The sequence below is a fragment of the Bombina bombina genome, chromosome 10, assembly GCF_027579735.1.
Source record: "Bombina bombina isolate aBomBom1 chromosome 10, aBomBom1.pri, whole genome shotgun sequence".
In the NCBI taxonomy this organism is placed as follows: domain Eukaryota; kingdom Metazoa; phylum Chordata; class Amphibia; order Anura; family Bombinatoridae; genus Bombina; species Bombina bombina.
Window position 1 is genome coordinate 180615024 of NC_069508.1, and position 24640 is coordinate 180639663.

Sequence of the window (24640 nt, forward strand, 5' to 3'; positions counted from 1 at the left end):
GATCTGAGCCCCCAATTGTTCAAACAAACAATATCCGAGAACTTAACACCCCGTCTGATATAAAAAACCAGACCACAGGGAGATATCAATGCAATATCCAGATCAACCCGGATAACAAGATAACTCGCAAGTCCTGACCCAAGCAAGAGACCACCCCTTGCCAAAGTCCAATGCTCCAAAGGAGCTAAGGCGTTAAAAGTCATACAACGATACTAGAGCCCATAGACTCTCAAACAGCAGCAGGACAACAAGCAAGGGGATACCCCGAGACCAAAATCACTCGAGCAAAGGCTGGTCTCCGCATCATCTCCATACAATCAGAGGATCATAGAGAGAAAAGGACGCACAGCATCTCCACCCCCCGAGCAGAGCCCAAGGAGACCACGCCCAGTGCCCCTAACAGGGAACGACCATATCCCGGAGGGGAACCCAGGTCCCTAAAAGGAGACCTAACTCACATGGAGACAACAGAGGAAGACCAAAAGGTCTCATGAAAAACAGCTAGACAGTGCACAGTCAATGTGCAATAGCTGCAGCTGGTCACATTCTGCAACCCATCCGCTGCAAGGCAGCTGAACTACCCAATAAACTACTAGTTGCTGAGGACTAAGTCCAGAAGGACAATTCCCAGGGCCTCAAAAGAAAAAAGGCCAAACCACCCAACTCGGCGGGAAGAGGGTGCAAGCCCACCAACCCTCCACTACATGGGAAGGGAAGGAGCTCTAGAGTCTGACGACCCCAGACATAAGAGAGAGAGAGATGCAGAGGAACTCCACTGAGACAGTCATCCAAATTGAAAGCTATAAGGACTGAGACAATCCTTCCTGCCTCACGGACCCACCGGTCCTCTAGAATGCTTAGTTGAACACAGAGGATAACATGAGCACTCAGCGCCTCTACCGGACCAGCCAAGCAGAGCGGCTACCAGACAGAACTGAACCCAAACAGGACCATCCTGCAATCTGGGTCCAAACTGTCAAGCCACATAAATCCTCCCTCAGAGGGGAAGAAGGAAAACAGACAGGACATCCAAAAAGAAACAGGCCTACTGCAGGACCAGCCAAACAGAGCCCTGATCTTCCAAAAAAACTGGAACAGATCTCAATACATGGACAATCAGGAGATTACATCATCCCCACATGTCTAATGAGGTGCGCCATTCGAAGAGCAGAGTGAGTATTCCCGTATCCATAGGGTCATTCAATAACTGAAAAAACATTTCTGAGTAACACACGAAGGCGCGCAATTCTGTAACGAAAGGCACAACACTCAGGGACAGTCGCACCCGCAGGGAACTGTACACTCCAAGGTGGAATACCCGGGGCAACAGGAGCAGGGAAGGGATGGCTCCACCCTGTCCTCAAACTCTATTCAATTTAGGAAATAAAGGTTCATCAGGCAATATGACCTCTGAACCACTGAATTCGCCAAAAACCTCCTTTAGAAGAAGCGCAAATTCCTAAAACTAAAGCCTGGTTCCTCCGCAGCTGTAGGTTGAGAGGCAGCAGACTCTGACCCAGAAAGTTCATACTCTGAAGTCTCAGAAAGAACTTCATCCTCGGATAACCCTATCAGTTAAATCCAAAAATGATTTGATGTACTCTGGGAAGGAGTGCAATATGTAACCTTTTGCTTGCGCTTAGCAGGGCGAGGTAAAGCATTAAGGCCGCAGACACCGCCGTATGAACTGCGCAGTAACGTCTGGAGAAAAAAAGGCCCCCTCCAGATGGAGGATCAGCAATGCTACGGGAAAACTGCATATGTATAGAGATAACAATGTAGGGTACGCACCTCACTGAAGACAACTCCTCAAAGGTGGACGGCTCCATGATATCAAACATGTTTGATATTATCACATTATCAAGGCATACGGAACATAATTGAGAGGGGGAACTAGGGCCTCATCCCCATATAAACAGGAATTACTCTTTAGGAATAGAGGGAGTGCCCTCTAAAGAAACCAAATCCTCCATCACTAGTGCAATAACCGGAGAACTAGAGAGATAAAACATCCTCTTTTTTTTCTTTTTAATAAAATAACAGAACCTCTATACCCCAATGGCTGGGGCACTCACCACCCCCTATGACCCAGACAGTACAGAGATGTTTGACTCCTCTCTGATAGTCACGAAGGAGGGAATGAATCACATAGTGCACAATGCAGGACTGTCCCTGCTATGAGAGAAAGCGCGCCAAGCTTGTAAGCTGCATGGCTCTCAAAGTGAAAGTGAAACTGTATATTCCATAACAGCCTAAGAGCCCATAACATCTCACACATAAAGCAGCATAAAATCAAATAAACATATAAGATTAGTATCCCCCCTGTTCAATAATCTCCGTAAAGAGATATTAACCCTTGATTCTATAAAGATAAAAGGCGCCACACTGTGATCCTGTCTTCTGTGTTAACATTATGTAATAAAAAATGAAACAATCTTACCAGAATCTACGCCGTGGAACAGGAACACGGCCCTTCAAGTGTGACAGGTCATAGCATCGCTCCTGACATGGACTTGAGAGAAAAAGCAGTCTGCGAAACTCGTCAACGCTGATTGCTGTAGGAGCTGTTAATATGAGTTGGGATGGTGTCGCAAAGGGAAGCTCCCTCTGCATCTCCGGACTCTAATTTTCACCTAGGCCCTCAGTGAGAAGCTTATAGGGCTACTTAAAACTCCTGTCCCATTGCGAAGAGTTGTACCCTCCATAAGAGAAAAACCAAATTCTGACACTTCTCTGCCAACCTCCTGGGGTTGTACCCTCCATAAGAGAAAAACCAAATTCTGACACTTCTCTGCCAACCTCCTGGGACGAAAGGCAAAGAATGACTGGGGGATGAGGGAAGTGGGAGGAGTATTTAAGCCTTTAGCTGGGGTGTCTTTGCCTCCTCCTGGTAGCCAGGTTCTTATTTCCTAAAAGTAATGAATGCAGCTGTGGACTCTTTCCAATTAGGAAGAAAAAAAAACAGTTTACACACAGATTAAATGAGGCAGAACAACATATCTCTGATTTAGAGACCGCTAATGTGCAATAAGACCAAATATCCAGAGAGCAAACTATACAAATATCAAATATGCAACACAAATTAAATGAGATAGAAGACCGAGCATGACGCAATAAATGTTAGATTCCTTGGTATTCCGGAATCTAATGAGTTCCAGGATTTACTTAAATTTAGACCACAAAGTCTAGGAATGGCACCTAATACACTACCCCTTGCAGTGGAAAGAGTACACCGTATAGGTACACCCAAAACATTGCCCGATGGTACATTTAAGAATAGACCTTTTATGACAAAGTTTCTCAACTTCCAAGACAAGCTCCATGTCATGTGTCACTACAGACAAAGGATCCCATTTTTATTTGAAGATAAAACAATACTAATGTTTCAGGACTTTTCAGTTGAGACATCACAAAAGAGAAGAGAAATGGCACATCTATGTACTAAACTAATACATAAAGGCCACAGTTATTTACCCTGCAAAAATTAAAATCCTATCAGACGGTGACCGCATGACATTGAGCAACCCAGAGGAGGTTAGGGAATTTGCTAAAAATAAGGGTATTACTTTGTAAAATTCTAATGTATGAAACTGCAGGGATTTTTTTTAGTTAAAAGAAAGATGTACTTTCAGTTTCTTAAGATATGTAATGTATTGAACCTGAATACTTATCGGCTAAGGATGCTGATGTTGTCCAGATGGTGTTGTATCCCCCCCCCCCTTTTCTTTTTTTCTTTCTTCTCGACCCTTGCCCCTTCGCCCCTCCCCCCTTACCACCGACATATTTTAAATATGGATATTCTCTATATACCTGATTATACACACAATGTAATAAATGTAGGTGGGATTTCCTTGCCCCAAAAGCGGAAAAAGATTTTAGCACAATTAATGCGATATAAACCTGATATAGTCTTTCTTCAAGAGACTCATTTAAAAGAAAATAAACTGGCCAAGCTAAAAATGGGATGGGTTGGGGAAGTGGTGGGCACCCCTTGTGTAAATAGGAAAAAAGGAATCGCTTTCCTTTTTAATAAAAATCTTCCATATAAAATTATGTGAACTGAACTAGACCCAGAGGAAAGATATCAAATCATACATGTTGAGGTCGAGGGAATGATTTTACCTTAATGTAATATTTATGGGCCCAATAAAATGGACAGAATTTTCTGGGCAAATTTACAGTTGAAACTTTTACTTATTTTCACGAAAAACCTAATCATTGCAGGTGACTTTAATGTAACATTATATCTAGCATTGGATAAGCTAAAACCTTCCTTGAATAGGAATGGTAAGCAAGAATCTAAATTGTTCAAATGTTTTTGTAATTTACTCCATGTCAAAGACATTTGGCGGGAATATAATCCAGAACTAAAGAAACTGTCATGTGAATCCCATACCCATCAAACAATGTCCAGAATTTACTATTTTTTAGTATCTGTCGGGCTGTGAAATGACGACTGATATTCAAGAAATAATTATATCAGACCACGATATCCTCACCTTGAATATTAAAATTAGTAATCCACAGGAAAGTAAGTTTAATAGGTTCTTTTTCCCAAGATACCTTGCATCTAATGTGCAGTTTAAAGCATGGTTAAGACTAAAGTGGATTGATTTTTATCCGCTTTAATCTTCACCCGAAATTAATATTGAAACATTATAGGAAACTTTTAAGGCAGTAATAAGAGGGGAAATTCAAAAACGTAAAAGTGTAGCTAGGGATATACAACTTTCTAGTCAATTACGTAATGCATACAATTCCTATATTAGTGATTCATCTAGAAAATTATGGGAATCATATCTTAAAATAAAGAAGACCTCAGAACAAGGTTTTTTTTCTACAGACATGGTGGCAAATCGGGAAAGTTTTTAGCTAATTTGAAAAAATCCAAAAAAAAAAGAAATATATGATTGAATCCTCTAAGATCCCAACAGGTAGAACCACGAACATTAAAGGGATAGGAAAGTCAAAATTAAACTTGCAGGATTCAGATAGAGCAGGTCATTTAAAGACACTTTTAAATTCACTTCTATTTTCATATGTGCTTCGTTCTCTTAGTATCCCTTGTTAAAAAATGCATACGCACAAATCATACACTAGTGGGAGCTGCTGCTAATTGGTGCCTGCACACATTTGTCTCTTGTGATTGGCTAAATAGATATTTTCAGCTTCCTGTCAGTAGTGCAATGCTGTCCCTTCAGCAATGGATAACAAGAGAATGAAGAAAATGTGATAATAGAATTACATTGGAAAATTGTTTAAAATTGTATGTTCTATCTGAATAATAAAAGAAAATTTTGGGGTTTACTATCCCTTTAAGGAAATAAACAAACATATATTGTGTTACTTTCAAGAGTTATATTCAGAAAGCACAATAAATACGCAAGCTAAAGATAATTTCTGGAAAAAAATTCAGGTCCCAAAACTGGATAATACTAGATTATATGACCTAATTAGTCCTATTTCCCTTATGGAAATAATTACTGCTATTAAAAGTACAGTTAACACCAGAATTTTTGTTGTTTTAAAAGATAGATAATCCCTTAATTACCTATTCTGCAGTTTTGCATAACCAACACAATTATAATAATACACGTTTTACATCTGTACTTACCTTGTATCTAAACCTCTGCAGACTGCCCCCTTATTTAATTTATTTTGACAGACTTGCACTTTAGCCAATCAGTGCTCACTCCTCTGTAAATTCACGTGAATGAGCTCAATGTTATCTATATGAAACACGTGAACTAACGCCCTCTAGTGGTGAAAAACTGTCAAAATGCATTTAGATTAGAGGCGGCCTTCAAGGCCTAATAAATTAGCATATAAACCTCCTAAATTTAGCTTTCAACTAAGAATACCAAAAGAACAAAGCAAGATTGGTGATAAAAGTAAATTGGAAAGTTGTTTAAAATGACATGCCCTTTTTGAATCATGAAAGTTTTTTTTGGACTTGACTGTCCCTTTAAGAAAGCAGCGGCCAACAAAGCTGCTGGACCAGACCAGATTCCAGTTGAACTATATAAAATCCTGTTGCACCAATACTAGTAACTTTATTTAATCAATACTATACTTATAGTGCCACATGTTCTAGATATTTTACTGCTTCCTTAAAAGTTTTGATTCTCAAAAAAAATAAAGACCCAGAAGAGATTGGCTCTTATAGGCTGATCCCGCTACTGAACAGTGATTATAGAATTCTCATGAGTACCTTTGTATTTTTTTTTTTTTTTTTTATATTTAATATTTTTTTATTGAGGATTAAGCAATACAGCAGGTGTCACAACGCAGGTGACTAAAAAATGTACATATATGCAAACATGATATTGTTGTAATGACATAGTAAATATAGCTGTTAATGGGAATGCAGATCATATAAATCAGGCATATCAAGCATGAGATAAAATATCTACCGCATAAACCTCATTTTTAATTATTTTGAATAAGAATATAAACCTCATTTTTAAATAGTGTGAACAGACTGTAAACACAGGGGCAAACTAGTACTTCAGTACTATCAATTAACTCAACTTTCTAGGGACTTCATAAAGTCAGTTTAGGAGTCATCTCCCATAAGGATTTCAATTTTCACCTAGAGGATGATAAGAAGAGCAGATATTGAACAGATGAACAAAGAGAAATCAGAATAAAACACTAAAGACCAACTATTCAGTTCAGACAATATAATGGGTGTCTTATAGGTTTGAACCGAGTGTACCAGTATTAGTCAGGTGAGGTTTTAAATACTTTATCAGGTATGGTGAACCGCAGGATCACCAAGAGGAGAAGTGTATCTAGATACGAAACTGACTTCTCCAGTCCCCGTAGAAGGGGATAACACAAATAAAATTTGCGTCCAAAAGGGGGGGGGGCGGAGTCTAGTAGTATAGAAACATACTAGAAGAGAGAAAATTAACAACTAACCTAATTAAGTAAGCTGATGGGAGCTCAGGCATAAACAATTAAGGGCTATCAGTTTTGCTCTTAGGAAAATATATACATACATAGTAGGCTCGATTTATAAATGTGTAGATAAATTTGCAAATATGCACTGAGCAAGAGACACTGGTTCACTGATGCTATTGAAACTATGATATGTGGTAATATATATACACACGGCTATAACCTATGGCATAGCAAGTGGTGGAATACCTATCAGGGCAGGTAGATAAATTTGCAAATATACACTGAACTATGCAGATAGATTTGCAAATCTAATATATGGTCAAGCTGAGAGGGACCCAATTTCAAACAATCTGAGCCCTAACATGTCACATGTTTAAAGATAATCTATTAACTAGCTAGGTGTGGTATAGATACTGAAAACAACGCTAAACGCTTCACTGTGATTGTGGCCTCTCACAGGTCGAATATTGCCACCAGTTATATTAACATGGGAGAAGGGAAATGCTTAGATTCTTAATTGCTGAATTGGATAATAGTATTAGATGAGGTGTAAGTATCTTCAATATAACAAAGATTATGACTGACTAGTTGCAAATATGTGATCTATGGGACTGTATTAATAGTGTGCTGAAGAGAGAAAATCTAGTTTACCATAATTCTGTTATGTGGGCACGGGCCCTATACCCACAAACAGAAAGATGAGAATACAGCACTTGGCTTGTTATAATGTGAGGGTGCAACAATAAGTAGTGTATTAGCCTCAGCCTGCTATATATAACCATCACCCACTAATTGCAATACGTATAGATTTCACAGGGTAAGTAGTGGGGAATCGACAATAGATAGAATATGAAAATATGCTATTATATAAATTATATTGAAATCAAAAAACAATTAAGAGCATGATAGAAAACATGAACCATCTCCCAATAATCAAGTGCAATTGACATTATGCATAATAATAGCAGCAACTTCTATCCAATCCAATCTATAGGATATACTGTAAAAGCCAGACCCTGGGTGAAAATGAGACATAGGCTATTTTTTTTTTTTTTTTTTTGGGATCACGCACAGACACAGTATACGTACAATTAACTTTTTCTCAGAGCAAATTGTATAGACTAATAATTTAGACCTGCATGATAGAAAAGAGAGCAGTTTAAACTTGAGGAGGTACATGTCAAATAGGCAGGAAATATGTTAAGCATGTAAAAATAAATGGGTACTCATTGGTGGACTACACTACAGCCGGGATGAGGGGTGATCGCAAAATACTTCCATAAGGAGCTTTATCCCTTCTTACTATGGGATCAGCGAAAATGTAGGTAGTTAAATGAGTATTAACAATTGTAAATTCAGGGTGAAAAATATAGTAAGACAAATAAAGATAGCATACAAAATATGGTTTAACATTATAACTATATGCATAAGCAGTATAGGAGATATCACATCAGGTTACCCTTGGTTGTAGCATGAATGAGTCCAGAGCCAGAAGCATATTACATGAAGCTGGTGTTAAATAACTGTGCATTGCAAGCATAACATCATACCTATATAACTAAATACAGTAGTGCACCTACATATAGACTTAAACAGCAATCTAATAGGGTAACTTGCAGAGTCAGCTGGTAGCCTCCATACTTTATCGTTTTAAAATTAAATAAAATGTCTCACATTTAGGAACGTCACTTGAGCACTTTTAATCAGAAGACTATATCAGTAGAGTTCACCCTGTAAAGAAATGGTTATCCTATTCCACGCCTGGGCAAAGTGTATGCAGGAGAACTGTCCTCAGTTTCTGCGGTCACCCCTCCAGGACCGGGACTTACACGTAGGTCAGCAGGTGAATGTTTAACTTCTCTGATCGTTCTGTCCGTCTTCTCCTCTCCTGAGTCTGCTTCAGCTCCCCAGCACCAGATACAGGTCTGATCAGCACCGCAGAGACAAAGTGTGCTGATGTTGGAGAGCCGCGCACACCAAACCGCTGCTGTGGTTGGGGTGAATATAACTTCAGTGCCTGCCTAGCGTCTGTGTCCTCTCCATTTCCAATTGCGGCCAAAGTGTACACCACCATATCGTGAGGCTCCGCACTCTCAGCTGGTGTAGATAGCGGTCCTGCACCATCTTGGGACATATATGGCGCGGTGAAGCTTGCAGACCATTTGGCGATTATTGCTAGCATATCAGAAAGGTGGCTCTCAAATATGTCGGAAATCACTTCCACAAGTGTTGTATTAGCCATAGTTTTCTGCTGTAGGTAATAGATTAGACTTTAGTTGGGTGCGATCTGGATTTTTAATTGCTGCGTAGGCTGAAAAAGATGGCCGCTCTCAGGGGTTACCTTCAGCAGAACTTGCTTCGTGAAAGTGAAAAACCGTCTATTTATCACTCCCTATTTGGAGCTTAGGTGTGCAGGTCTCCTGGACTTCCCGAGTTCCTCTTTTAGAAGTCAAACATGAGCTTGAACGGGTGCTAAGGTTACTTTTTTAGCATAATTTAGCTGGAGCTCTTGTGATACACGTCCATTCAGCTCCACAGTTAGCTCCGCCCCCCGTACCTTTGTATTTTGATATGGCTTGTTATATGGCATGATGATGCTTTAACAAGTATTCTCAAAATTATTTTATTTGCAAATGCCAATTGTCTATTTTTGCTTTGCTTTTGACTTGTACATTGATATGGTCTATAAATAAAGATATATATATATATATATATATATATATATAAAATGAGTACCACTATTATTGTCTGCAACATTCTCATTTGTTTTACTGTTTAAAGTAATATTTTAAGTCATAAATTAAAAGTGAAGTTTCTGATCTATTACATTTGAAATAAAGAATGGTGGATACCAAATAATTTTGTTAATTTTTACTTAGATCAGAGACGATTGTGTTTTTCCCTAAACAAAGTAGACGGCACCAGTACTTTCAGCCACATCTGTATATCGGAACATGAGATGGTAGTTCTGCTATATTTCAGGAAAGTGGTTTTTATATTACACTTTCCAAGAACCTGTTGATTACAATTCTGGATGAGTGATACTAAACCTGATACGGGAAGTGTTACGAACCTTCACACTACAAGAGGATGATGCACTAAATTAAAAATGCATTGATAAATAAAAATGAACCAATTATCTTCACCTTTTTTCTATACACTATAAAACAATCATTATTTTATCTGGCTTAACCTCCATTTGGATTTATATACAAATTTAATCAAACAAGGGGAAAAAAACTCAGACTGACTGGAAATAGCTACTGTAAGATGTTCATAGATTAATGTTCTGGACAGGCACACTAATATTTGCAGAGGTTAAATAAATATTTTGGAACATATTTTACTGTCATTCCTTTCAATTTCAAATACTGTATGACCTGTGACTGTACATACTTGTTTTTTTTTTTTTAAGTTTTATTAACGAGGTTTGTATAAATGACAACAGCATTGATGAATATGCATCTGATAACAATGACCACAGGTTTGCGAACAAAGATGTTGACTCAAGTACATATTTAAAGTAAACATTGGGCAGACAACTAGTTATCAAAGGGCAGAAGGTCTACTAGAGGGGATTGCATTAAAACTGTATCCCATCAAATACATAGATATCGTCCATTGCTAACACAGCAAATGGGATTAAACCTAATGGCCAAGCATGGTGGGTTAAAAGGAAGAATCAACATCAAAATATCAAATATAAAAGAAAGTCATATTCTGCAACATTAATATTGCATCTTGAAATGAACCCCATTTGTTGTGTTTAACATTATGGTGGAATCCGCTAGGAATATTATAAGCCACTCTTGGACCTGGTAACATTTGTGATGCAAAATAGAGGATTACTAGCTCATGGAGGGGCCACTTTTGGCCCTTTAAATACATATATACAAAAATGGAAGCTATATAAAATGAATGTGAAGATTACAAGAGACATAAGCTATATGAGAAAATAACTCAGCTCTGAGTGGGTAGGGTGGGTTAGAGGCTAGAAAGTGGGATATTGCTAATGGGTCTCACTATGTTATATGTAAAGTGAGGAAATCGCAGTGGTGAATTACATATACTTAAAGAGCAAAGAACAAAGTGTGAGTTAAGCAGCTCAGCCTTTGAATTCTAAAAACTATATGAGGCAAAGCAGGGTATGTACCGCAGGATCATAGCGATTAATGTGGAGCAGTATGTAGGATTGCTATTATTTATGATCCAGAATTTCAACATGACCAAATATCTATATAGACCTTTTGTAATAATGAACTTTGTGGGTTGATATAGCAGGTATCGTATTGCTGTTGGAACTCTCATAATGGCTTAGGTGACTCTATATAGGGTGCTACTATCAGAAGGAAAATAAAGGTCCATTGCTAGTCAAAATATATATTTATCCCTGCGACTCGTTAGATTCTTTTAGTATAAGTGTTCTCGAGGGCCTTGCTTGTGTTGAATTTGTGGGGGCCTAGACAGAAAGAATGAACTATAGGGACCCTATGCGTGGTACTACTAATCACCTCCTACAGCATGGGTAGAGGATATTGTAATGCTCCAAAAGTGGTTTATTGGAGAGAACTAATGAGGTGTTTACAGCATGATATTACCCCACAATAAACATCATAGGAAAACATTAACTAGTGTAAATAACAGTACAATAACCCCTTACCAAGAAATGATTTAGGCAAAATATAAAACAGTTCCTGAGGCATACAGAGGTACTCAGTCAATTACAGCCGTAGAGTATTGCTCCTAAGCAAGTTTCAAGCAGTATCTTATCTGGTGTATGTCCCAGTGTGGTGAGTGTCTTATTGGAATGTGATTTGGGCATTTTCTCTCAAGAAGACGCCAGCTGAATACCCAGGTGAATACAGGGACTTCAGTTGTGTAGCAGTGGGGAACGGTGTGTCTAACCTATTCCTGTTTTGTAGAGCCTTATGTTCAGTGTTGCGTTACAAGAAGGGTCATGTAGCTTTACAAAAGTCCCATTAGAGTTCCATAGTTTTAGAACGTTCTTCGTTTTACCAAGCTCCAGAAAATATTGGGTATGGTCGTAGCACCCATCCAGGCTTTGCGTTTTCAGAGAAGCACCCGTTAGTGGCGTATATGGTATTTTCTCATACCGGGCTCTTCCAAGAGTGCCCACCATGGCCTCTCTCGTTTGCTTCATTGCAGTGCAGCGGGATCTATGGTCCGACTCTCTCCCTAGTACCGGTAGGAATGTTGCAGCTTGGGCCTGTCTAAGTAAGGCTCGTTGCTGTGTAGGCGCAGCTCCAGGAGCATAGGATGTGGTTTCTTTAGAAGCGCTGGTAATTCCTGGCAATGCCATCGCCCTGCAGTGAGCAGGAATTACTGCTGTCTTTAAATTATGGCCGGTCACTGCTGTGCTCTTCTCCCCTCCTGGCGATGGTTAGGAGGGTTCACTACTTGCGGCTGCTCCTCTGCTTTCATGTGGCCTCCAAAATCAGATTGGGCTGGCCTCTCTATGTCCCCACAGATCTGGATCCTATATGTCTCCAAGATTGAACTTATTATGGCGACAATCTGTGTATTTTCCATTGTTTGCATGATGGATGGTCCTCTTAGACACATATAAAAGGCATATTATCAGTGTTTCATTTAAGGTGCTGCCCAGAGACACGCCCCTTTTTTTTTTTTTTTTTTTTTAACACACGTTAACGCCACCTGGTATCCAATGTCCCCTTCCCACCCGTTCTTATTCACAGTTACATGTTTTGATGTAAGTTTGAAATGCATAAAAATAGAATAAAACAATGTGAAAAAAGAAAAGGACAAAAAAGACCACAATATGTTCTTATGAAGACTGAACATTGACTGAGAGAATGAGACGTTATACTACTTTGTAAGAGAAAGAAATAAGGGTTTGTTTCATTGCAAATCAGCTTGTTACATATAATGTAAATACAAAGGCAACTGAGAAACAAGATTGTATATCTCATATCTCATGGATCCTCCATGTCTAAACCTTTTATAATCTCTGCAGCTCTCACACTAACCCACACTGCTATGCCAGACTGTGATAGCACGAGCTGTGGTATATTGGCATAGAAATAACAATGTATCTTACAAATGGCTTGTGTATGGTGCTCCTGCAGTATAATACATGGCCTAAATAACACAGGTTTGTAGATAAGCTATAAAAATATGGATGGTTGTTCACATTTACCATTCATATGACAAAGCAATTTTAGGTTTTGTGACATATAGTACAAAAGGAAAAATATTTAAAAAAAATAAAAAAAAATACTAAAAATGGAGGTTTGAACAGTAGTTAAAGGGACAGTAAATTTAATATTACATTAACATTCATGTGTAGTATGTGGACTATTAAAGATGGTTTGGGGGCACTAACCTTTTCTGATGCTAGCTCCCCGGTCAGCTGGATACGTTTTTTAAAAAGACAGACAATGTTGCCAATGGCTTTATCCACCATGGGTGCGCTACTGTAAAGTGAATGGCACTAGCGATTTGGTTATAATGTGCTTAAAAAAATAGCCTGGCTGACAGGCAAGCTCTCAAGAGGGAACAGAAGCAGTTTTGGGGGTCAAAATATGAATAAAAATAATGTTAGAAAAGGTGAGTTCCCAAAACCATTTTAATCCCTTAAGAATCAGCGCCATACCCTGTATGGCACTGCAGTCCTGAGCCTCTTTCTGCTGTGATCTCACTATTTATGCATGCCCCACAAGTGGGGCAGTGCAAAAGTAGCAGTGCAGAGAAACCGAGGCAGAGAGAGAGACACTCTGTGTCCCTCTCTGCATCGCGTAGTAGTGGTGCCAATCATTGGTGGTGTGGGAGGGTCAGGAGGGAGGACCATTGTTGGAAGAGTCTGAGAGGGGGAGGGAGGGGTTGCCACTTCAGCCTTGTTTTGCATGTATTGCGCTGTTCATTAGCACTATTCATGTTCTGCCCTAATTACCCTGCACAATGTGCAACTCATAGGTGTCCAGGAAAACATGGCTGAAGTGGCAACCCTAGAGTGGAACCGCTGCACTGCAGAAAATTATTTCCACAGAGAGCGGTAGGGAGGGAGCAAAAATATATTATGAGAGGGGGCCCTAAAAAACGATTGATTGGAGCTGGGAGGGTGAACTGCTACACTACAAAAAAAATTTTTGCTTTGGAAATATTGTTTTTATAGAAACTGGGTACCAGTACCTAAGATGGCAGACACTAGTTAAGGGGACATTGTTACTGCAAACAATAAATAAAAAAATTAAAAACTTCACGTTGTCAGACTGTCTGCCAGTACCTAACATGGTGGTGACCAGTGGGGGGTGAAGGAGGGAAGAGAGCTGTTTGGGAGGGATCAGAGGGTGGGAAGTGTCAGCTGGGAGGGTAATCTGCATACTACAGGTAAACTTAAAGGGACATTATACACTCATTTTTTCTTTGCATACATGTTTTGTAGATGATCTATTTATATAGCCCATAAAGTTTTTTTTTTTAAAAAATGTATAGTTTTGCTTATTTTTAAATAACATTGCTCTGATTTTCAGACTCCTAACCAAGCCCCAAAGTTTTATGTGAATACGCTCGACTACCTACTCCAGCTTGCTCCTGTTTGTGTAAAGGGTCTTTTCATATGCAAAAGAAGGGGGAGGGGGGGAGTGTCTTATTTGCCACTTGCAGTGGGCTTTCCAGCTACCTTTTCAACAGAGCTAAACTGACAGCTTCTAAGTAAGTTTTTAAACAGTTTTATACTGGATTTTTATATCAGTATCTGTGCATCTTATTCTTTATAGTAGTGTCTATTACATGCAGTTATATGAAAATGAGTGTATACTGTCCCTTTAACCTTACAAGCTACCTGATTAACCCCTTCACTGCCTGGAATTTCAGAAGTGTTGTGCGCATCTGCAATTAGCGCCCTTATAATAATTGTAGGGCAGTGAGCTGTTTTCTCTCCTAGGGAAGAATTGTGCACAAACATTCATATCCTGTTAGTTTCACAATATGCAATTTAAAAAAAAAAAAAAATTTATTTTGAGTTTAATGTTTCTTCATCTAGCTGAGCCATCTCACCAAAATAATCTGATCCATATTTAACCGGTCATTAAATTAGCCAAAATACTAGATTGTCTCTGGCAGTTTAACAGGACATGTTACTGTACTGTGCAAGATATTTATATCATACAATATTTTAACTATTAAATTACTAAGCAACACTTCAGTGCAGGCTTTGATAGCAAGATCACTAACCTTTGCACTCAGTGATTCGTATCTCGATAAGTGGGAGGTGATAGGCCATATCTTCCAGCACACAGACATCTCCAATTAGATTCCTAACAGAAAGGTAGAGACGATTGATCAGCTATTAGATGAGCTACATGAGCTAAAAAAGTATAATTACACATTAACTACATCACTGATTCCCTTATTGTACACCAGTATATACCACTGATTCCCTTATTGTACACCGGTATATACCACTGATTCCCTTTTTGTATACAGGCACATACCACCGATGCCCTTTTTGTATACAGGCACGCACCACCTATTCCCTTTTTGTGCACAGGCACACACTACTGATTCCCTTTTTGTACACAGTCAGGCACCACCAATTCCCTTTTGTACACAGGCACATACCACTAAATCCCTTTTTGTACACAGGCCCATGCCACTGAATCCCTTTATGTACTCAGGCCCATACCACTGAATCCCTTTTTGTACACAGGCATATACCACATATTCCCTTTTGTACACAGGCACGCACTACTGATTCCCTTTTGTACACAGGTACGCACTACTGATTCCCTTTTGTACACAGGCACACACTACTGATTCCCTTTTGTACACAGGCACGCACTACTGATTCCCTTTTGTACACAGGCACGCACTACTGATTCCCTTTTGTACACAGGCACGCACTACTGATTCCCTTTTGTACACAGGCACGCACTACTGATTCCCTTTTGTACACAGGCATGCACTACTGATTCCCTTTTGTACACAGGTACGCACTACTGATTCCCTTTTGTACACAGGTACGCACTACTGATTCCCTTTTGTACACAGGCACACACTACTGATTCCCTTTTGTACACAGGCACGCACTACTGATTCCCTTTTGTACACAGGCACGCACTACTGATTCCCTTTTGTACACAGGCACACACTACTGATTCCCTTTTGTACACAGGCACGCACTACTGATTCCCTTTTGTACACAGGCACACACTACTGATTCCCTTTTGTACACAGGCACGCACTACTGATTCCCTTTTGTACACAGGCACACACTACTGATTCCCTTTTGTACACAGGCACACACTACTGATTCCCTTTTGTACACAGGCACGCACCACTGATTCCCTTTTGTACACAGGCACGCACCACTGATTCCCTTTTGTACACAGGCAGGCACCACCAATTCCCTTTAGTACACAGGCACACACTACTGATTCCCTTTTGTACACAGGCACACACTACTGATTCCCTTTTGTACACAGGCACGCACTACTGATTCCCTTTTGTACACAGGCACGCACTACTGATTCCCTTTTGTACACAGGCAGGCACCACCAATTCCCTTTAGTACACAGGCACACACTACTGATTCCCTTTTGTACACAGGCACGCACTACTGATTCCCTTTTGTACACAGGCAGGCACCACCAATTCCCTTTAGTACACAGGCACACACTACAGATTCCCTTTTGTACACAGGCACACACTACTGATTCCCTTTTGTACACAGGCACGCACTACTGATTCCCTTTTGTACACAGGCACGCACTACTGATTCCCTTTTGTACACAGGCAGGCACCACCAATTCCCTTTAGTACACAGGCACACACTACTGATTCCCTTTTGTACACAGGCACACACTACTGATTCCCTTTTGTACACAGGCACGCACTACTGATTCCCTTTTGTACACAGGCAGGCACCACCAATTCCCTTTAGTACACAGGCACACACTACTGATTCCCTTTTGTACACAGGCACACACTACTGATTCCCTTTTGTACACAAACACACACTACTGATTCCCTTTTGTACACAGGCACGCACTACTGATTCCCTTTTGTACACAGGCACACACTACTGATTCCCTTTTGTACACAAACACACACTACTGATTCCCTTTTGTACACAGGCACGCACTACTGATTCCCTTTTGTACACAGGCACACACTACTGATTCCCTTTTGTACACAGGCACGCACTACTGATTCCCTTTTGTACACAGGCACGCACTACTGATTCCCTTTTGTACACAGGCACGCACTACTGATTCCCTTTTGTACACAGGCACGCACTACTGATTCCCTTTTGTACACAGGCACACACTACTGATTCCCTTTTGTACACAGGCACACACTACTGATTCCCTTTTGTACACAGGCACATACTACTGATTCTCTTTTGTACACAGGCACGCACTACTGATTCTCTTTTGTACACAGGCACATACTACTGATTCCCTTTTGTACACAGGCACATACTACTGATTCCCTTTTGTACAAAGGCACGCACCACTGATTCCCTTTTGTACACAGGCACGCACCACCAATTCCCTTTAGTACACAGGCACACACTACTGATTCCCTTTTGTACACAGGCACACACTACTGATTCCCTTTTGTACACAGGCACGCACTACTGATTCCCTTTTGTACACAGGCACACACTACCGATTCCCTTTTGTACACAGGCACGCACTACTGATTCCCTTTTGTACACAGGCACGCACTACTGATTCCCTTTTGTACACAGGCACACACTACTGATTCCCTTTTGTACACAGGCACGCACTACTGATTCCCTTTTGTACACAGGCACACACTACTGATTCCCTTTTGTACACAGGCACGCACCACTGATTTCCTTTTGTACACAGGCACACACTACTGATTCCCTTTTGTACACAGGCACACACTACTGATTCCCTTTTGTACACAGGCACGCACTACTGATTCCCTTTTGTACACAGGCACACACTACTGATTCCCTTTTGTACACAGGCACGCACTACTGATTCCCTTTTGTACACAGGCACGCACTACTGATTCCCTTTTGTACACAGGCACACACTACTGATTCCCTTTTGTACACAGGCACGCACTACTGATTCCCTTTTGTACACAGGCACACACTACTGATTCCCTTTAGTACACAGGCAGGCACTACTGATTCCCTTTTGTACACAGGCAGGCACCACCAATTCCCTTTAGTACACAGGCACGCACTACTGATTCCCTTTTGTACACAGGCACGCACTACTGATTCCCTTTTGTACACAGGCACGCACTACTGATTCCCTTTTGTACACAGGCACACACTACTGATTCCCTTTTGTACACAGGCACACACTACTGATTCCCTTTTGTACACAGGCACGCACTACTGATTCCCTTTTGTACACAGGCACGCACTACTGATTCCCTTTTGTACACAGGCACACACTACTGATTCCCTTTTGTACACAGGCACGCACTACTGATTCCCTTTTGTACACAGGCACGCACTACTGATTCCCTTTTGTACACAGGCACGCACTACTGATTCCCTTTTGTACACAGGCACGCACCACTGATTTCCACATACAAAGACCTGCACACAGAGATCCCCACCCCAACTTACTCGTCTATAGACACTTCATTAATTTTTTTCAAGTTGTCCCTCTCACCGCCATACACCAACATCTTTCTGGGCATGTAGTTTTCATCAGCGGAATCTACTGTCAGCAGAATCTTCCTGTGAAAACAGAAAAAAACAGCAAAGGAATTTGATGTTCAACTATTAGGTGCAAGAAGATTCTCACAATAAACATGAACACAAATTGGGGGGGGGGAATGATTTTTAATAGGTTCATTTACTTTCAAAAGACAGATAAAATTAAGTAAATTACATCTTGGCAGAAATTAATAGGTTGACTGTGCAGCTTACGATTTAAAAAAAATCTGACGGTCATTAGTCTTGTTTTTCCTTGCCATATCTAGAAGAAGCTTTTTTAACATGTAATACCGTTTTCCTTGTGTCTATTAATAATCAATGTTCCAGGACTTAGTAAAATACTTTTTCCTTTTTAGGTTTATGGGGCGTGTCCCTGAGCACCAATAGACAAGTAAGGGCCCGCAGCATTCCCCTAGTAATTGTGCCGTACCATTCGCTTGTTTTTGTATTAGTTTATAGACCTTTAACCGTTTATAGGAATAATAGCTACTTTTGTATAAGAATGCTAAATATACCCAAGTGGGCTGCAAGAATCAGTAAATAATACTTTCAATATCTTCAAAGTTTGTGCGGAAAAATAAATAAATAAATAGATTATAGAGTTTTTATTTACTCTTACAAAACTGTTCTCTATTTTGTGGCATTATCATCACTTTGAGTTTGAATGACAAACAGCACATACAACATTGCAAGCCTGCAATAGGCCCTTAGTCATACATGATGTAAAAATAAAAATAACTGTCCTGTTAAAATGTATGCATCGCTCCTTCCTCTCTTTAATACAGTCCACTGGCTATAAGATATTGCAGCTGGTTTTCAATGGAATATTATTTTATTAAATTATTTATTTTTTGGTGCATCTCAAAGATATTTTTTGAAAAATGTTTTACATTTACTGTTTCTTGTTGTATAATAAAGAGAAAAAATAAAAACAAACTTTATAAAAATGCAAAAAGAAGATGTTATAATATATTAGAGCATTTTTGTTATTGCTTGCGTGTTTTAATGGGTTATGTTCAAGCAATTGTGATATAACAAAATGTTCTAACTATGTGTTTAACCTCTGCAAAGTTAAAGCCATATCAAGAGCAGCACTACTGGGAGCAAGCTGAACACATGATGATGAGCCAATGACAAGAGATATGTGTGTGTAACCATCACCAGTTAGCTCCTAGTAGTACATTGCTGCTCTATATCTATCTCTCTCTCTATAGAGATTGGGGAAAGTGAAACTGCAGCTGTTACTGGTGATGTAAGAAGGAATCGGGGACTGCTTTAGAAAACAGAATGGTAAATCACTAACTCCCCTAAGTGATTGGTCTAATACTGTAAAATAATGATAAAAAAAAATATATTACAGTCCCTTTAAAGTTAGTTTCAGATCATCAATGCACTACTGTGAACTAGCTGAACATATCTGGTGAGACAATGAAAAGAGGCATATGTTCGTAGCCACCAATCACAAGCTACCTCCCAGTAATGCACTGCTGCTCCTAAACCTACCTAGGTATGCTTTTTAACAAAAGATACCAAGAGAAAAATAGTAAATTTCATAAGGAAAGTAAATTACAAAACCTCTTAAGGGGACACTCAATCAAAATTAAACTTTCATTATTCAGATAGAGCATGCCATTTTAAACAACTTTCAAATTTACTTCCATTAACTAAATGTGCACAGTTTTTTTTATATTTAAACTTTTAGATTCACCAGCTCCTACCGAGCATGTGCAAGAATAAGTGTGTATACATTTGTGAATGGCTGATGGCTGTCACATGGTACGTGTATGCATTTGTCAATGGCTGATGGCTGTCACATGGTACGTGTATGCATTTGTGAATGGCTGATGGCTGTCACATGGTACGTGTATGCATTTGTGAATGGCTGATGGCTGTCACATGGTACGTGTATGCATTTGTGATTGGCTGATGGCTGTCACATGGTACAGAGGGAGTGGAAATAGACATAACATTTAAAATTGTCAGGAAAAAAAAACTATTACTCATTTGAAGTTCAGACTAAGTGCTATTGCATTGTCTTGTTATCTTGCATTTGTTGATTATGCAAATCTACTGTGTTGACTGGTCCTTTAAAATTGTTCTATCTACATAATAAAAGTGTAATTATGACCTTGGGTCCTCAATGCCACCGTCAGTATAGACCACTGTTTTTCAAACCTGTCCTCATGCCTCCCCAACAGGACAGGTTTTCCAGATTACCTTCGATGAGAGCAGGTAAAATAACCATGTTACTAATCAGCTGATTGTTTCACCTGTACTCAAGATCAGATATCCTCACAATCTGGTCTGTTAGGGAGGTCTGAGGACAGGTTTGAAAACCCAGTGCTCTAGAATCAGGTTACTCCTGATCAAACAGGCTCTCTGCTACTGACGTACACAAGTGTATTGTACATAGAATACTTTGGATATTCTAGCACCACATCACTCTTGGGGTTTAATGACCAGCATTACATCATTCACAGAGCCTGCCAATAGCAACCACCGCACACACAAAACAAAGCTTGTATACTATGTATTGGAAATTCTCCTACTTGACAATAGTGCCTTCCTTCATGTGCAGCTGGATCCAGTGCTGCCCTTGGGACCCATCACTTTCCCAGTAAGTGTCCGGGTAACCGTCCGTCATGCACCACAGATTGTTATCATCCTGGTACAAAAAGCAATTTTAGTCTGCAGGTACAGGTGTGCCGAAAGAACTTGTGTTACTCATAGCTTATATATTGTCTGCTAGATTATTTAAGCAACCTGTTTGTAACTTATGTAATTAGAAAAGAGACAAAAGCACATTTTTCAGATTTACACACACAGAATTGACTCTTTGGGCTGATGATCAAAAACTCGTTGGCATAAAGAGAAATTTTGCTAAATCTTTTGGGGCTTTTTTAAAGCAATATATTGCAATGGTGGTGTCTTTCTTTCTCATCCATAACCTGCACAGTGAGATAAACAGATCTAAAATCTACCTTTATAAAATTGTTTGAGTGACCTTGCAGTACTGACGAGACATTTTAGACAATCTCGCAAGAGCAGAGCGCTTTAGATCATCGTGACTTTTGTGAGCAGCTTCACTGTATTTAGTGCACAATTTATAAAATGCATGTCTCTTCTATAGGAATTGATTATACTATGGGCTCGATTTATCAATCTACGGCCGCCAAAGCTCGCCTCTGGCGCACAGAATTCCGCTGGAGGAATTTAACATTGCAAAATAGCGCTTGCATGCAATGCCGCACCCTGCCCGTGCACAGCCAATCCTGCGTGGGCAGAAGTTGTCAATCATCCCAGTCGGACGAGACGGGGCAAATTAAATTCTCCACCTAAGAGGTGGAGAAGAGTCAAGGAAGCAGCGGTCTGATGACCGATGCTTCATAAATAAGGACTGCAGGTTCTCTTGTGAGAATCTGCAGTTGAAGAGTAGGAGAAGGGGTTATTAAATCAAGACCTTTCTATCTAGAAGGATATATAGTGAATTTGATTTGCCCAGTAAGTAATACTAGGTACTTCTGCCATTTAAACAATCAGTCAAATCCACAAAGTTCTATTTTGTTGCTGTTCTTGCTTTAACTAATAGGAATAACACATACAGTATAATATTTTATTAGTGCATATATTTTTATGTCAAGATTTTTTTTCCAACATTTAAAAAGGTCTTGACAAAAAAGTAAGTACCACGCGTCTGTGTCACTCACCGTAGCAGAGGACACATTGATGGTTTCCACAAATTGCTTTACGTTTACCAAACTCTCATCTTCCATCCCTGTGTGCTCAAACAGAAAGTGCACCAAGTCCTCATCAAATTCGTAGCTCCAGGAAGGAGGAAGGAAGCTGCATAAATGAAAGGGTTAATGCATTCGTCACACTCAAGGGGAAAAGGAAATCATACAAATATGAGGAGCAAAAAGATGTTTTCCAGTTAGGAAGTAGTTTCAAAGAGATTATTAAAGGGACATAATACCAATATGCTAAATCACTTGAAAATGATGCAGAATTATTTAAAAGGCTGAAAATAATTTTCTTCATCTCACAATAGTAAGTGCTCAGTGAACAGTTATCTTTCCACTACTGTCAGCTGCATGTAAACAAAAAAAATAAAACAATCAGCTTCATCAGTGCTGATGTAACACTTTCATTTACTGCGATCTCATGAGATTTCAGGGAAATCTCACAAAATTTAAAAGTAAACTTCCTTAAAATGAAGAGGGAAATAACATGACTGTGCCTGCACATGCCAGATGCCCACTCATTTACAAGTCCTGGGACAAGTATCCTGATTGGCTGCTTAACGTCCCTTTACATTTGGATGTGGTCACTGATTAAACTTTGAGGTAAAATATCTTCCTTTTTTATATAGAGATGTTCAGGTGATATTTTCTAGTCAGCAATTTACAGTTATGCTGCATCAGTTTCAAGTGCTTCAACATTTGGGTATCGTGTAATTTAGGTTCCAAGACATATTAGAGGGGGTGAGATATGAGTGTTCCTCAAGAATCGTATAACTGGTTTTGGTGAAAAATAATTCTCAGGAATGTACCAGGTAGAGGATGGGTGAGAGATATGTTGATTATATAAGGTTTCTTAGTGTTACAAGTAGAAGGGTTGGCGAGAGGTGGGTGTTATTTATGCCCAGGTAAGTGGGTCAATTTTGTGAGCGAACCTCATTGTAGGTAGGAAGGTTGGTGAAAATGTTAAGGATTCCTTAGGAGAACTGAATGAGAGGTAAACTTGCTTTTGTTAACATTGGTGGGTGTCAGATGAGAAAACCTCCTTTGTATATATCCCAAGTGACAGTGGTAGAGGGCTCAGTGCTCCTCATGTATAGTGCCAGGTGTGAGGTGATTAAGATGTAATTACCACATGGGTATATAACAGGGGAGACGTAGGTGTGAGGGTAGTCACTCAGGCAAGTGAACTGTGAGTATGCCTTATGAACATCTGAGGTAGAAAACCCTTACAGTGATACATATCCCTAGTATTATAGATATGGGTCTCAGACTGTTACCGGATTTTCTGCACCGCTTCCTCGTCTCGTTCTGCTATTCTGAATTGTCCTCCAAGAAGCATAGAGTAAGTGACTTCCACAACATCCTGCCACCTTTACAGAGAAAATAAAAAAGCTTCATCAGACCTGATCAAGTAATAAAATACTCAGGTGCTCCGTAGTACAAACCAGGTGACTACGTCTCTGATGAGTTATAATAAATACACCTGTGTTCCTATACAAAGTGACGGCACATGGCATGGTAACTGATCAGGTTATTCATTTCAGGACAACTAGAGAGACCTTAGCAGCCCTCACATAACATCACTGTCCCTTACGTCTCTGTACAAGGTACATGAAAGATAGAAGAGAGTAGGTTTAACCGTAGAAGAAAAGCATGATAAGCAAGCGCAATTTAGAGCATGACAAGTGACATATTTACATTATAAAACACCAGCACCAGATGAGCATTCTATGCCCCGTCATTCTGATAGTGAACAAGGAATGTATCAACAATTAAATATGTTTATTAACCATTATATCATGGCAGTATACACTGCTGTAATACTGATGGGATGTGGAGACAGCTAGGGGATATGTTATAACGGAACTCCAAATTGCTGCCTGCTTTGTACGTCTGCTACACCAACTTTATTCTAATATGCTTAAAGGGATAGGAAAGTCAAAATTAAACTTGTAAGATTCTGATAGAGCATGACATTTTAAGACACTTTTAAATTCACTTCTCTTTTCAAATGTGCTTTGTTCTCTTGGTATCTCTTGTTGAAAAAGAATACACACATATCCTACACTAGTGAGAGCTGCTGCAGATTGTGAGAGCCTGCACACATTTGTCTTTTGTTTTTTTGATAAGGGAAGTAAATTGGAAAGTTGTTTAAAATTGTATGTTCTATCCAAATCACTAAAGAAAATATTGGGGTTTTCTGTCCCTTTAAGTGGTTGCCTATGACTTAGATTAGGGCTCGACAAATTTGTTCAAAACCTTGAAGACAGCCCATACATTTAGCAGTCAGGATCTTTTG

The 24640-nt window shown here is 39.6% G+C and overlaps 1 protein-coding gene across 4 annotated transcripts in view; it reads right to left on the reverse strand.

Annotated features, from left to right (window-relative positions):
* Nucleotides 1-24640, reverse strand: part of HECTD3 (HECT domain E3 ubiquitin protein ligase 3) — a 156143-nt gene that overhangs the window by 111057 nt on the left and 20446 nt on the right. For all 4 annotated transcript variants that reach the window (XM_053693558.1, XM_053693559.1, XM_053693557.1 and 1 more), the window contains exons 4-8: nucleotides 23619-23711; nucleotides 22309-22444; nucleotides 21151-21266; nucleotides 18509-18622; nucleotides 15121-15203 (exon numbers count right to left, since the gene is read on the reverse strand). In XM_053693558.1, the coding sequence (XP_053549533.1) occupies nucleotides 15121-15203; nucleotides 18509-18622; nucleotides 21151-21266; nucleotides 22309-22444; nucleotides 23619-23711 (542 nt within the window). The remainder of the gene's footprint in view (nucleotides 1-15120; nucleotides 15204-18508; nucleotides 18623-21150; nucleotides 21267-22308; nucleotides 22445-23618; nucleotides 23712-24640) is intronic.